Source organism: Aquila chrysaetos, chromosome 19, assembly GCF_900496995.4.
Source record: "Aquila chrysaetos chrysaetos chromosome 19, bAquChr1.4, whole genome shotgun sequence".
Classification (NCBI taxonomy): Eukaryota; Metazoa; Chordata; class Aves; order Accipitriformes; family Accipitridae; genus Aquila; species Aquila chrysaetos.
This window is the reverse complement of record NC_044022.1, coordinates 12,410,955-12,425,806: the sequence shown is the minus strand read 5'-3', so window position 1 is coordinate 12,425,806 and position 14,852 is coordinate 12,410,955. Positions and strand designations below refer to the sequence as shown.

General features: G+C 36.5%; 1 protein-coding gene across 2 annotated transcripts in view; it reads left to right on the top strand.

The window, feature by feature from the left end:
- The window catches only part of DYNC2H1 (dynein cytoplasmic 2 heavy chain 1), a 187,834-nt gene that overhangs the window by 152,105 nt on the left and 20,877 nt on the right, over window positions 1–14,852 (top strand). For both annotated transcript variants that reach the window (XM_030042296.2, XM_030042294.2), the window contains exon 85: window positions 2,657–2,746. In XM_030042296.2, the coding sequence (XP_029898156.1) occupies window positions 2,657–2,746 (90 nt within the window). The remainder of the gene's footprint in view (window positions 1–2,656; window positions 2,747–14,852) is intronic.

The window sequence follows — 14,852 nt, the reverse complement described above, 5'->3', positions numbered from 1 at the left end:
GCAGAAGCTTCTGAGTATATTATACTTTTATCAAGCTTTCTCTTAAGGGCAAATCCGATAAGATTAGAAGTTGTGTAATACTATTTCCATTTCAAATACCAAATCATGCTAGATAAGTCAAATATATTAGCCAGTAGAACATGGAAATCTGACCCTTTTCTTAGTTTTTACAGTTTCTTAAAATTTAAGTTTTACTGCAGTTGTAATCACAATTTGCTCTCTGTATTTATTCAGGACGAATTATTGCCATATTACACCAGACAAGCTGTGCCTATCATACCAACCTATCATCTCACCCTATATTCTTGATATACAAGAAAAGCAACCAAAATTTGTACATGTACTTTCTCCATGTTTTCTGGCATCAAACTGGGCATTTATAAACTGGTACAATTAGTGACTGCAAATTTACATGTTCTGTCATGAATAGCTAGATAATATGGATTCCAAAGATAGTCAAACATTGATGTGAAACTGTGGTTTTGTTTCACCTGCAGCAATTGATAAATTGTGTCAATGCAGATACGTGGATATTGAGATTACCCCTACAATGAACAATAATTCCTATTAACATCTTGTTTATCTTCATGCGAGGAACAAGTACTGTTTAAAAGATTGTTATGCATTTATTGATCTATCAAATTTCTAATTAAAACAATAATTAAATTCTTTGTCTTTTCAGATTCACAAGACAGCACTTGTTAGCAAAATTGAAGTACAATTAGAATAAATTAACATTTTCATGTTAGCAATCTCATTGCCTTTTTAAACACGTTTTGACTGTGTGGTAGAAATTGGTGCTAAGTACCAGTCACAGTGAATGCAAATGATACATGTAATGGCCATTTTTTTGTATTTGTTACATTTCTTGTTACTGAGCAAGAGAATATGGCTTGCTTGTGTGCTTAAGCTGCACTCTTAAATTGGAAGCAGCAGGAACTATGAAGCTGATCACTGTCACAAAAATGTACTTAAAGATTCTATGCATTTTTTTCTCTCACAAACATCAGTTCAGTGCTTCCTGATATATTGAACAGTGTTTCTGGCATTTCATCTGCTTACTTACCCACTTACCTTGACACAGATCACTTTATTGGATTGTGACCATAAAGCGATCTTTTTCAGCAGCCCTTCAGAGAGGCTAATGCCACACTCTTGGCATGGCAGCTAAACCTCATGGCAGCTAAGCGTCGCTATATTTATCATCTTAAAGTGGTTTGTTTCATATATTTTCTACATACTGTTCTTGTTTAGTTTAGTGTGGTCATGTGTTATGTAACAAAGGACTATTTTAAAAAACTTATATTTTAAAAGCACCAAGATTATAGCTCTTTTAAGATTATAGCACCTGAAGAAGCTGCTAGATTACCAATAGAAATGTGAAACTTAATAAATGTGACTTCTAATGGTTTCAGCAATGTTCCTTATTTGTACAAAATTTATATGTTAGTGTATCTCTGAAATACGCTTCCATACTAACAATTAGCTAAGCTATTACTTTAAACTTAGAGTAATTGAGCCTGATATATTAGCAACATTAGGTGAATGCCTTCCAAATGATACATTGGTGAGCTGCCTGTAAATGCATATCTAGCAAAAGAGTCTGCAAAAATGCAAGGATAATAGTTTCAAATACAAAAACTTTTCAAAAAATCATAATTATGCAAAAAAGCATGCAGTTAACTGTGCTTTATTAATTGTCTTATATGTATTCTAGTTTATTCAATTCATTATTAATTAGTGTCCTCAGATGCAGATATTTCCTGGGTTTTACCTATAAAAGGTACATATGTGAGTATTTACTTTGAAAGACACTTTTTCTTACAAACTTCTGTGATCAGATTTTGAAAATCTGTTCAGCACATATGCTATTAGATTGTTAACCTTCTTGAAAATGCAGCTGTAAATGTTAAACAGTATAAACTGTTTAGTCTGCTCGGCATCTTTAGTATTGTGCAATATTCCACAGGTAATGATTTACATCAATTCTCTTTCACATAAGCAGGAGAATCTTGCAGAGTCAGTTTCAGTGTGCTTTACAGATTCCTGTGGAGTAGCTACAATTAATGTTTTTATCCTTATTTTATATGGAGAAAATCTAACAGAGGATATTTTAAGCCTTTCTTTTTGAAGTCTATGAGAAATTTGTATGGGGAGGTCTTGCAGGATTTTATTCTCAGGTGTTGTTCTACAAACACTTTAAGATGATGAGAAAGTAATCTTGTGGAGGAATTGTACCAGATTCGTTTTGCCACAGAGCCACACAACTGCATGTTCAAGTCTGAGAACGCAGCAGCAAAGGAGTGGGAACCTGTAGTTGCAGTTCAAAGATGGCATTGTGGCTTTCCAAGAAAGAATCAGTTTAAGCCTTTCTGAAGTGTTTGCGGAACCTACTAATGTTTCCTTATTGAATAGCAGAGGTTCTTGTAACTTCTCCATGACCACTGTATCTCTGCGGGCCACATAAAGCATTAGCACGAATATGACCTTCCTATTAGTGGTTGTATGCTTTGATCATTATATTACATGTATTGCCTTTTTTCTTTGTAGATATATTTGATCTCCAGATTATTTAATTTCATTCAAATTGCTAGCTTAAAATGTAATGATGATGGTTTCGAAACGGATAGTTTCAGTAAATGTATTTTTATTTCAGTGTCCCGTCTCATGGCAAACCAAGTGGGAAGGTCCAGAAGATCCTTTACAATATCTTAGAAGTCTTGTAGCTCGAGCACTTGCTATACAGGTAATTTTAAAGAGTCATTTTACCTCAATATGCTGGTGTTCAGTGACGTGGGATATTATGTGAATTGCACTACAGTAGGCCTTTCCAAACTCAAGTCCCAAAGAGTTTTAGGTGTGTGAAAAGACATGAAAAAATTTGAAGATAGATGAGAAATGTGAAGACAGCAGACTGAGCAATTTGAAGTCAGTAACTTTAAATACAGTAATGTGGTTAGTCACTTCACAATAGATTTACATCTTAGATTTTAGTCATTAGTCTTTTTGATGAATTGTGGGGAATAAAGATAGATTTATTTACTCAGATGAATCTACATCTAAGTCAAGAAACACTCTTTAATCTGGTAGAGAGGTACGTATAAAGAGATAAAGTAAAGCAATTCTGATAGACGTAATATAGAAATTCATAGAAGACTAGTCTTTGAAGCAAATAAAGAAAATATCTGCATTCTCCAGGTTTACAAAGGGCTATAATAGAAGGTGCAGTCTGACAACTCTGTCAATCTACAGTGTGATAGTGGAGAAGATAATTTTTAGTTAAGGTAAATCTAGCTATACTTTGATTGACAGAAGAGGTATATTTAAGATAATAGGCAGACAAGTAAAAAAGTAATTTATCTAAATTAATTAGTATTTAAGAAAACAGATTTCATCATGTTGGATGCATAGAGAGGAAACTGTGAGAACCTTCCAGAGAGGACGTTTCCTTCAGGAGGGACAGATCTTCTATTACCTCCAGGCAGTAAATAGAAAGCTGCTGGTTTTGACCTTGATTAACACAATCTTGTCCCGTGGGATATGAAGAAGATTTCTGTGAACATTAGTGTTGACTGTCATATTCAGAAGGAAGATTTGAGGGGCACATGATTTCTAGGCATTACATTTTCTAAAGAAACTATAAAATGGATGTTTCCAAAGTATTAATAAGATTCTGGTTATGCAAACCATTTCTTTTGACTAATGCTCAATTTTTTCTTTATCTTTGTTCACAAAAAGGCTAAAATTATGAACAATAAAGTGTAAATATATATAGCAACAAATGATAATGCTTGTTCAGAAATTATTTGGTCATATAACTAGAGTTGAACTTAGTCCCCTCTGTCTTTTGACTGACTATTATAATATATTATTATTAAAAAAGCATCGTTTGTGGCTGAGTCAGCAGTGTTTGTAATCTTCAAGAGTACCTTGCAGTTTGTGACTTCTACCTTTATTTGGTTGTGACCAAACTGCATGCAATTTTTCTTAACTTATATGATTTTTTTTAAATGGAAGCCTGAGATTACGGTTCAAGCTTCTGTGTGGAGTGCACCTCCCATACAAAGTGGAGATAATGTGGCAGAGTGTAACAGGATGAAATTAGTGTTAACAGTAATAGATAAGTTTCAACCAAGCATATTGAAAAAGTTTTTATTTCCATATATTACTCCAGTCAACTACTGACAAGTGTGATGCATTATATTACCATGATAGTAATCTTCCATTCTCATTGTTCAAAGTGCTGAAAAAATTGTACATTTGGATTACTCATTTTTATGAAAGGTATTATGAAGAAATCATTTACAATTTTAAACAATTATTTACTGTAAGAGAAGGACAGATTATTAAAGGCAGAGCTTTACAGTAGATATTTAATGGTATCCATAAGCAGTAAATTGTGTAAATTTTTTTGTTAGTGACAATAGAAGGTAGTGACAGATGACCAGATACTGGTTCTTATATTTTTTATATGGTTTTTTTTAATGTCAAATATGTAATACAGTTGTATTTGAAGCAATTCTTAATAACACAATATCAGTCCATTTTGCTTCTCAAGCTCCTAGTCAGATCACATCTGAAATACAGTTTCTATGTTTTTATTTTTGTATGTATTTTACCAGAAAAATGTTGATTATTTCTAATTTCAGTTGAATCATCTTTTTCCTTAAATGTGATTCCAATTCATGTTTGTACATATTACACCAAGATTTTGATTAGCCTTGATCATTTTTAATTACCTTTCCTATTTTGTAACTTTTCATTATTGATTTTATAAATGTAGTTTATCATTAGTTAATTCTAGATTTAGTATTCCTAAGTTCAATAAAGGCTTCAATAAAGGCTTTCTCTTAACTCTGAAAGTTATCTTCAGATTTATATTTCAATAAAGGACATATTTTTGATTGGTTTAATTTTATATGACCAACTCCATCATTTTTTGATAATTATTCATACCTCCCTCTGTTTCATTCACTATAAGATATTGACTTCTGCCTTCACCGTTTGAGACAGATGTGTTTTAGGTACTTTTCAAGAGAAAAATAGGAGACATTGAAACATCAAAGTTGTACTGAAAGATTGCATCTACTAAGGATGCAGTAAGTCTCTACTTAGGTTATTAGTTAAAGGCTTTCTTGTCAAGGTGTTTGCTCCCAGTGCAGAAAATAATAAAAGCAGCTGCTTTGTTACAAACATTTAATGGGGATGAGGAGGAACCCAAAATATAGGCCAGATGGTAGAATAATTATAGCAGAATTTATAGAAGTGTAAAGATGTTTTGAGTGCATTACACAATAACAGACAGAAAAACAACAGGTGTTGCATTTCTCAGGTCTGAATTCACTCACTAAAAGCAAAATAAAAAAAGGAAATCTGCCTACTTAAAGTGTGAACAAATCAGTATATGCAAAATGCAATAGAGCCATTTTTTGCTGTGTATTATGTTGTGGTGATAGAGCTGATGGAAATATGTAATTTCTTTCCAGGTGGAAGTTCTCATATTTGGATATTAGCTTTTGCTTTAAATTAAAACAATAATTCTGTGTATTGAACATTCTTCTAGGATGAAGAGTTCTGAATACTTCCAATTAGCAAGGCTGACATTGAACTTTACAATATTGTGTTTCAGCTTGTCTGTCTACAGTGATTTATTTGCTATCAACATTAAGATACGAAGCTTATGAATCATCATAGATCTTTGTGTTTGTTGTAATTCTTGACCCTTATACTCCCAGATTCCTCATGGTGGCATCTTAAATGTGTTCTGTGGTTTCCCTCTCTCATGGTACATGATTATATCTTAGCAATAACATACACCAGTGTATAACAGAATTTAAGTCCATCCCAGTCTGTAGATAAGTGTCTTCTCTTAGCTATACCAGCAGGAGAGAAAGAGAGGGAAGAGACCCAGAACTACAGCTATTAAGAGGCAAAACAGCAGCCCAGGCAAATGTCAGATGAATATCAACATTGAAAAAATGTTTCAGGTCAACAGATTGGAACTTACTTTTTGTTTCCACAAGAACTAAATAAAGAGATTAATTTCATTTCTTCCAAAAAAAACCCCTCTTATTCCAACAAGACCTTAAATTTTAAATGACAATATTTATTTCATTCTTTTGGACTGAGCTGCTTTTAAGTCATCTGTAAAAACAGTTGTCCCTTTGGATGGCTGTTTGGTCAGACAGCTGCTAAAAGGCTTACAGCACATGCTGAAAAGGAAGACTGACCTCCGAATCATAAGCACTACTTTCAGAGTTCTAATCAAGGGAATGTTTATGAATACTGAAAGGCTTTATTTGCATAAGTTATGAAAGTTTTTGTTGAAAATGTGTGTTTGTCTATAAGGTAATCCTAATATAGTATATAAAAAAGTTATATTTCATATTAATCAAGAGACTTGTATGTATCTCTCTGGGATGCTGTTATCTCTTGTCCCCTTTCATCCTGAGTGAAATCTAAGGTAGTAATATTTAATTTCAATACCAGTTTGACCCCCTAGTATAAGATTTTTAGTATTTTACTACTCTTTTACTATTAGAGGTAGAATGACTTTGTTTCTGTTTTGGAACCCTTACTATTCCTCTGTTTCAACAATTAGGTCCCCAGAAAGGTAGATTGTTCACCCAAGGTATATGAGGTTTGAACTCTTGGAAGTTTTCTGCTGAAGCTACTAGAAAACCTTCTGGGAATAGGAGACACAGGATTCTTCCTTCACACCCAAGGCATGTAGGCAAAAAGTTCAATTTTCATTCACTGATAACAGGCAGAAAGTCTGCTCTTAGAAAGCCAAGGAACTCATAGAATCATAGAATGATTTGCGTTGGAATGGACCTTAAAGATCATCTAGTTCCAACCCCCCTGCCATGGGCAGGGACACCTTCCACTAGACCAGGTTGCTCAAAGCCCCTTCCAACTTGGCCTTTGAACAGTTCCAGGGATGGGGCATCCGCAACCTCTCTGGGCAACCTGTTCCAGTGCCTCACCACCCTCACAGTGAAGAACTTCATCCTTACATCTAGTCTAAAGCTACCCTGTTTCTGTTTAAAATCATTACCCCTCATTCTATCATTACAATCTCTGATAAAGAGTCCCTCCTCATCTTTCCTGTAGGCCCCCTTTAGGTACTGGAAGGCTGCTATAAGGTCTCCCTGGAGCCTTCTCTTCCCCAGGCTGAACAACCTCAACTCTCTCAGCCTGTCTTAAATAGCCTTCTTATGTTGGGTGCCCCAGAGCTGAACGAGGTACTCCAGGTGGGGTCTCACGAGAGCTGAGTGGGGGGGGGAGAATCACCTCCCTCGACCTGCTGGTCATGCTTCTTTTGATGCTGCCCAGAATGTGATTGGCTTTCTGGGCTGCGAGCATACATTGCTGGCTCATACTCAGTTTTTCATCCACTAATACCCCCAAGCCCTTCTCCTCAGGGCTGCTCTCAGTCCACTCATTGCCCAGCCTGTGTTTGTGCTTGGGATTGTCCCAACACATGTGCAGGACCTTGCACTTGGCCTTGTTGAACTTCATGAGGTTCACATGGGCCCACCTCTCAAGCTTGTCAGGGTCCCTCTGGATGACATCCCTTCCCTCCCACATGTCAACCTCAGCACACAGCTTGGTGTCATCAGCAAACTTGCTGAGGGTGCACTCAATCCCACTGTCCATGTTGCTGACAAAGATGTTAAACAGCGCCGATCCCAATACTGACCTCTGAGGAACACCACTCGTCACTGGCCTCCACTTGGATATTGAGACATTGACTGCAACTCTTTGAGTGTGGCCATCCAGCCAATTCTTTATCCACCGAGTACTCCATCCATGAAATCCATGTCTCTCCAATTTAGAGACAAGGATGTCATGCAGGACAGTGTCAAATGCTTTGCAAAATTCCAGGTAGATGACATCAGTTGCTCTTCCCTTATCCACCAACGCTGTAACCCTGTCGTAAAAGGCCACCAAATTTGTCAGGCACAATTTGCCCGTAGTGAAGCCATGTTGGCTGTCACCAATGACCTGCTTATTTTCCATGTGCATTAGCATAGTTTCCAGGAGGATCCACTCCATGATCTTGCTGGGCACAGAGTTGAGACTGACTGGCCTGTAGTTCCCCAGGTCTTTCTTTTTTCCTTTTTTAAAAATGGGGGTTATGTTTCCCCTTTTCCAGTCAGTGCAAACTTCCTGGACTGCCACGACTTCTCAAATATGATGCATAGTGGCTTAGCCACTTCATCTGCCAGTTCCCTCAGGACTCACAGATACATCTCATCAGGTCCCATGGAGTTGTGCACATTCAGGTTCCTTAGATGGTCTCGAACCTGATCTTCTCCTGTGGTGGGCAGTTCTTCATTCTCCCAGTCCCTGCCTTTGCCTTCTGCGACTTGGGCAGTGTGGCTGGAGCACTTGCTGGTGAAGACTGAGGCAAAAAAGTTGTTGAGTACCTCAGCCTTCTCCATGTCCCTGGTAACCAGTTCTCCTGTTTCTTTCCAGAGAGGGCCCACATTTTCCCCAGTCTTCCTTTTATCACCGATGTACCTATAGAAGCTTTTCTTGTTGCCCTTGTCATCCCTGGCCAGATTTAACTCTATCAGGGCTTGGCTTTCCTAACCTGAGCCCTGACTGCTCAGACAATTTCTCTGTATTCCTCCCAGGCTACCTGTCCTTGCTTCCACCCTCTGTAGGCTTCCTTTTTGTGTTTCAGTTTGTCCAGGAGCTCCTTGTTCATCCATGCAGGCCTCCTGGCTTTTTTGCCTGACTTCCTCTGTGTTGGGATGCATTGCTCCTGAGCTTGGCGGAGGTGATCCTTGACTATCAACCAGCTTTCTTGGGCGCCTCTTCCCTCTAGGGCTGTATCATATGGTACTCTACCAAGCAGATCCTGAAGAGGCTGAAGTCTGCTCTCCTGAAGTCCAGGGTAGTGAGCTTGCTATGCACCCTCTCAATTTTCACTGAGTTCAAGAACTCTGAGGACCAGCCTATAAATCAGTCTTAATGCAAAAATAGATGGTATGCACATAAAATCCGAGAAATAGAGGCTGAGTGTGAAGCCCAAAATAGGCACTCTTGCATACTCTGTACAGACACCGCCAACCACACTCAGGCTAACAGAGGAGGACGGTACCTTTACAGGCAGCTGCATAAACACAGACAGCACGAATAGCCCTATCCTATTTCTGTGGTTCATTGCTCAAGGAAAACACTATTCACAAGTCTCACTGATTTTTGGTCTCTCCGCTGTCCTGCTTCCAATCCCTCAGTCTGCAGCACACAGCTCCCAGACCTCTTATCCTCCTGCTGGCTGGTACTGCTAGAAGTTTGCTAGTGGATTCCCTTCCCCCACATAGAGAACACGCTTGCCCTCCAAAAATAGCTAAAAATAGACCTTGAAAGGATAGGACAGACTCTGGTGATCAGGTGCAAGTTTGGACAAAGTGTACTGACCAGCAGCCTCCCTACATGCAACCTTCTCTTTTATACCTCTCTCTCTCTTTTCCAATTCATGTTTGTCACCCATCCACCTTTCCCCACCTTTGGTCTTTCCCTTAAATATCCCATAATAAATCTTGTACAATCCCAGAATTGTCATGTTCAGTCCCCAAATTCACCCAGTTTGGCACTCCATAATAAGGCCTATACCCCTTTAAGTAATCCCACTTAGTTTGTATAGCATTTCAGAGTTTTGTCTAATAGATTGCCTTAGCAGATTTTGCAGCAGCGACAATAGCTTAACGGTTTGTCTTTTATGGTCTTAGGAGTAGCTGATTCAGATGGATTAGGTTGGCTGCATTCCCCACCTTGTCATTGTTCCTCTCATCACTCTTTCTCTATTTGAACAGCTGTTACCTAAGTATCTGTACAGTGCAGAATACTTCAGATTTAGTATTCTAATATTAAAGCACAAAAATTCATAAAAATATTGTGGTTTAAATCCACCCATTCCATTATTTGAATGCAAATTTCCACCTTATTCTGAAGAATTAGCATTTTTCTATTGCTTTTCTTGGCTTCTCCTCTTCAGCTGTCATGAATATCAAAACAAAAATACAACTGCAGCCTAACATTATCTGCTATGAAACTGAGCCTTAATTGGCTCCCACAGCTCTCATCATGTTGCAGCATGATTTCACTTTGTTCAGAATTTGTCAGCCAGGATACATCTTTCAAGACCTTTTATCTAAGTGATAACTGCTTGGTAAAAATTGGAAATTTGCAAGTACTACTATAAAAATGTAGATCTTTTCTTTGTCTCTCATGTAATAGGCAAATTTGAAGCTCTGATAGATCCAGCTGTTGTATCATGTCCCTTTTTAATCACTGTTTCAGTTAGATTGTATTGATTAAGTAGTGGCCAGCGTAGAGTAGTAGTGCTTTATAAAGATACGCTATCCAAAGAAGAGGCCACACGGAAAGTAAGATGAAGGTATCAGGCTGGCACAGGTCATAGGTGTTGTCCACTGAAAATAAGGTCTAGTTTCCAAGGAAGCTAAAGCAGAAGCTGAAGTGAAGTCAGAGAGTTCGTGTTCTCTTGTGACTTACAGAAAGCTGTGTTCATGCGTGGGTGCCTGAGGTGGGAGGATCCCTTAAGTTTTCTTTTTTGTTCTGTGCACCAATTCAAGACTTTACTTTCCAGAGGTACTGCAATTACTATTTCTTGTAGTGAAATTATTCTTTTCCTGCAGAATACAGTGGGTTTTCACACTAAGTCTGCAAACTCTGCTGTTTTAAATGGAAATATTTTTTGGTTGTCAACTAGCAAGGATTATCTCAAGTTTTAGGAAAACAATTTGCTTTATGCATGGAAAAACAGTTTTTAAAAAGCAGCTTTGGAAAAAGAAAGACATCTCTACCTGCATTTTCTTTGGTTTCATTGTGAGTTGTTGAAGCTTAATCCCAGTGAAGCTTAGATGCTCTGTTAAATTGAGGCATCCACAAGTTACAGGCGCTTCTATAAACATCAGGCTTAAATGTTTTGAAAAGTAATCTGTTTCAACAGAATTCAACTCCTGTTGATTAAACTCTCAGAATTCTAAGCATGTTTTGAGAGAATGGCTATTCTTTTTTAATTATTAAATACTACCTTGTAAGCAGAAGTTTGAGCAGCATCCTTTATCATACCACTATCCAGTTCAGCTCTCTGACTGTAGAATATTGATTGAAGAAGATGATCACTTATAAAAAGTTTTTTATAAGTGTTGCAAAAAACAGAAGAAAAACCCAGATCATTGTCTCTATGCACTTTCTGAGAAGTTACCTTATTTTAAAGAAAGTGATCTTTTTTTCTCACCACAGTTTAAATTTAAAAGAACTAGATTTAGTGTTCTGTATTTCTTTTATGGATGCAAGTTAGTATTTATATCCTCGGTAAGTTACAAGAAACTGTACCATATATTGTATAAGATTTAAAGCTGTAGTTGATATACTTTATTTAATCTAATAAAATAATTACCATTCACTGATTTTTCTCTTTAAGCTACAGAATACATTTTCACAATACAAGAAGCAATCTGAAAAGATACAATGATAAAACATTAATAAACTGTAAGCATTTAAATTGTTAAAATTTAAACTTGCTCAGTAGATTGCTCAGTTTCTAATAATTTGTTTTTCATTGTATCTCTTTTCCTTTATCATGGACAAAGCTGTGTGCAAAAGAGAAGGCACAGTAAAATGGATAGTCTTGTCTGACAAAAGCTCAAGCAAAAAAAAGGTTAATTATAGTACAAGTGGTAGAAAAGGATGTTATTATCATTTGCATATGAAAATGAGTCTCCTTATGTTATGCTGTCAAAGACTTTGATAATTTTAAATTCCAGCCATTAATAAATGAGAAGGTTGCAACGCATGCTAATACACCAATTTGCAGGTACTTTCCATCAATCTCCTTTGCTTTTTTCTAGACAACTCGGTTGCAGTAACCTGCTCTTCTGATCACCACTATATCGACACAAATATTGTATCTACTAATAATAAGCAATCTGTTAAAAATCCTTTATTGTTTAATTTACAGTTGTGATTTCATAGTGATACATGCATACATAGAAATAAATTTCTTAGAGTAATAAAACAGCTTTTTAACTAAAAAGTAACTAGATGTGATCATGGTTCTGTTTTGAACTGTAGATGTTTTTGGTGGGAACTGGCTTGGTGAATAGTTTACAAAATATTTCATCTCTTGATTTGAGATTTTAATTTGTCAAGGTCAATGGTAACACGATATAACTATTCCACAAATACTATTTGCAAATACATATATTAAAAAATAAGCCCATTTTCTAATAGAAACACATCGTCATTCCACAAGCAAGCATCATCCCTAATTAGCAATCTCTTTGGCATTTCCTTGGGGGAAGGCAGAATGTAGCTGCATATTGACCTATCTTTCTCTCTTTGAAGGAGAATCCATATAGCTGAAGTTGAAATGATAACATAGTTTCATATTGTTTTCCTGTACAGATATAAAAAAAGATTTAAAATTTCAGAGCTGTTAAAATTTCAGAGCTGTCATCTCAAATTTAGTTTGTGAAGGAAAACTTCATGACAGTAATTTTTGACTAAATCCTTGTTTATCTGTTGTGTGTGCAGTAGTTTTGGGAATTCACATTCATATGAAGCAAGCAGTGCAGGATGCAAGTGCATTCAGCAACTCTGTTGTCATGACTGTATTTTAAAACTGGAGTAAACACAGAGGCATTCTGGTTTGGGGTTTGGGGGTATTTTTGGTCTTAGTAGAGTTCTTCTTGGTGTGGTCTTTGTCTCTAAATGTTCAGCAAGGTAAGTAATTGAGAAAAAAAAAAAAAACCAAACCTTGTGTCAAAGGAGAAGAGTTTTTAAGAGTGAGAGGAAGCTTAGATCCCCATTTTAGGCATGTACATGAAGCTTAAAGGCAAGAAGGGTAAATACCCTCCTGCTCTATAGTATGTTTTCCAGTGTATTCAACTGAATGCTATAAATAGCAACTCACTTAGAATGTGTGCCCTTACATGGAGGAGAATGTGTAAGAGCACATTTGCAGGCAGTGATATTTTTATATTGTTAATTCCATGTAGTCACTCTGAACTAAGAGAGTTATGATCCAATGAGGAACCTGTTCTCTACATCTGAGCTTGACTTTCAAAATTACCACCAGGTTTATACTGTTGTACAGTGTTATGTATGCTTTTTCTTACACATAAGATGTATTTTCTTATAGGTTCTCTGTAATTACCATTTTCAGTGTCATTTCTAATATTTCATGATCCCATGTGATAAATTTAATCAACTGAAATTATCTGCATATCAGGCAAAATGCAGTAAATAATTTAGAACTAAACCAAATATTGTTCATTATTCAGATATGGAAATTATGAAGCCAGAAAAAAGATTTATTCAGTCATGTGTATTCACATATTTTATTCTCATCAGACTGAGAAAGTAAAAATTGATGATTTGAATGTATCAACAGAAGAACCCATCAATTAAAAAATACAGTAAGATATTACTAGTATAATAAAAATAAAATTGTGTTGCTTATTAGCTGCAAATTTGTTAAAACTATGTGTCACCCATGATATCATGATACCATAGAAATGCAGAATTCTTAATGAGCTTATTAAAGGTCAAAGGGAGTTGTTATTTCTTCCTTTTCTGCACTTTTGAGGCCACATCTGAAGCACTTGTCCAGTTTTTGGCTGTTTGGTTGGAAAAAACTTTGCCCAGGTTGCACAGAGAGGTTTGTGGAATCTCTAGTTTTGGAGATATACAGAACTAGAGTAAACAATGCCCTGAGCAACCTAAACTGACATTGAATTTGGCCCTACTTACAGCTGTGATTAGATCAGATGACTTTCAGAGGTCCCTTTCAACCTAAAGTCTATAACTTTATAATTTAGACCTTCTCTAGTGTACCTTTTGGGTCAGATCTGCTCTAATGAATATGCACTTGATTTGTGCCACTTCAGTGTAGTATTTCTCTTTTAAATGTTAAATATTCAGTAGTGATATATCTAGTTATATGCCCTGAAAATTTCAAATGTTTCATGTATTGCTTAGACACACATAGTGGCACTTACTAAGATCGGCTAAGAGAAAACAGACACAAGTTGCAAGAAAGGAAACTCTGATTAGGCATTTGGAAGGAAAAAATCATGTTCAGCATGGTCAGACACTGGAACAGGCAGCCCAGAGAAGGTTGTGGAATCTCTTATCATTCGAGATATTTAAAATATCATTGAAGAAGCCCCTGAGCAACCTACCCTGGGCTGGCCCTTCATCGAGGGTGGGGAGTTGGACTAGAAGATCTCCAGAGCTCTTCCAACTGTAATTATTCTATGATTCGATGATACTGTAGGATACTTCAAGATTTCTTCCAGTAGGTATCAAAATGACATAGATATTATTTCTGCCAGTTGTTTAATTTTATGAATGAATTATTTCTATAACAGAAATAATTCTAAAACTAAACCCATTGTATCTAAAAAAAAAAAAAAAGAAAACAAAAATGCAGTTAAAAAATAAAGAAGAGCGAGCTGTTTAACAAAGTGTGCAATATTTTTTCCCTAAATTACTCCATAACATCTCTTTCTCTGGGTTACTTCCTGAGAACAGGTTTGAATGAAGCTTCATGCCATACTACTGCTCTTCAGTATTCTCTTAGCCCTCAAGTGTGACAGGACATCTGAAAGACACCTACAGCCTTAATGATGAGCTGTTCTGTTGGGGTTGGCCACAATAAAAAATTTCCCATTCTGGTTTAAAGGCTTTATGGGCTTCACATAACTCATATGTTATACTTGAGGTACCTTAACTCTAAATGCCTTGGCTTTACTATGTAGGAACAAACAACAATCCATACCAGCTTATTACACCAACTAAAAAAAATCGTA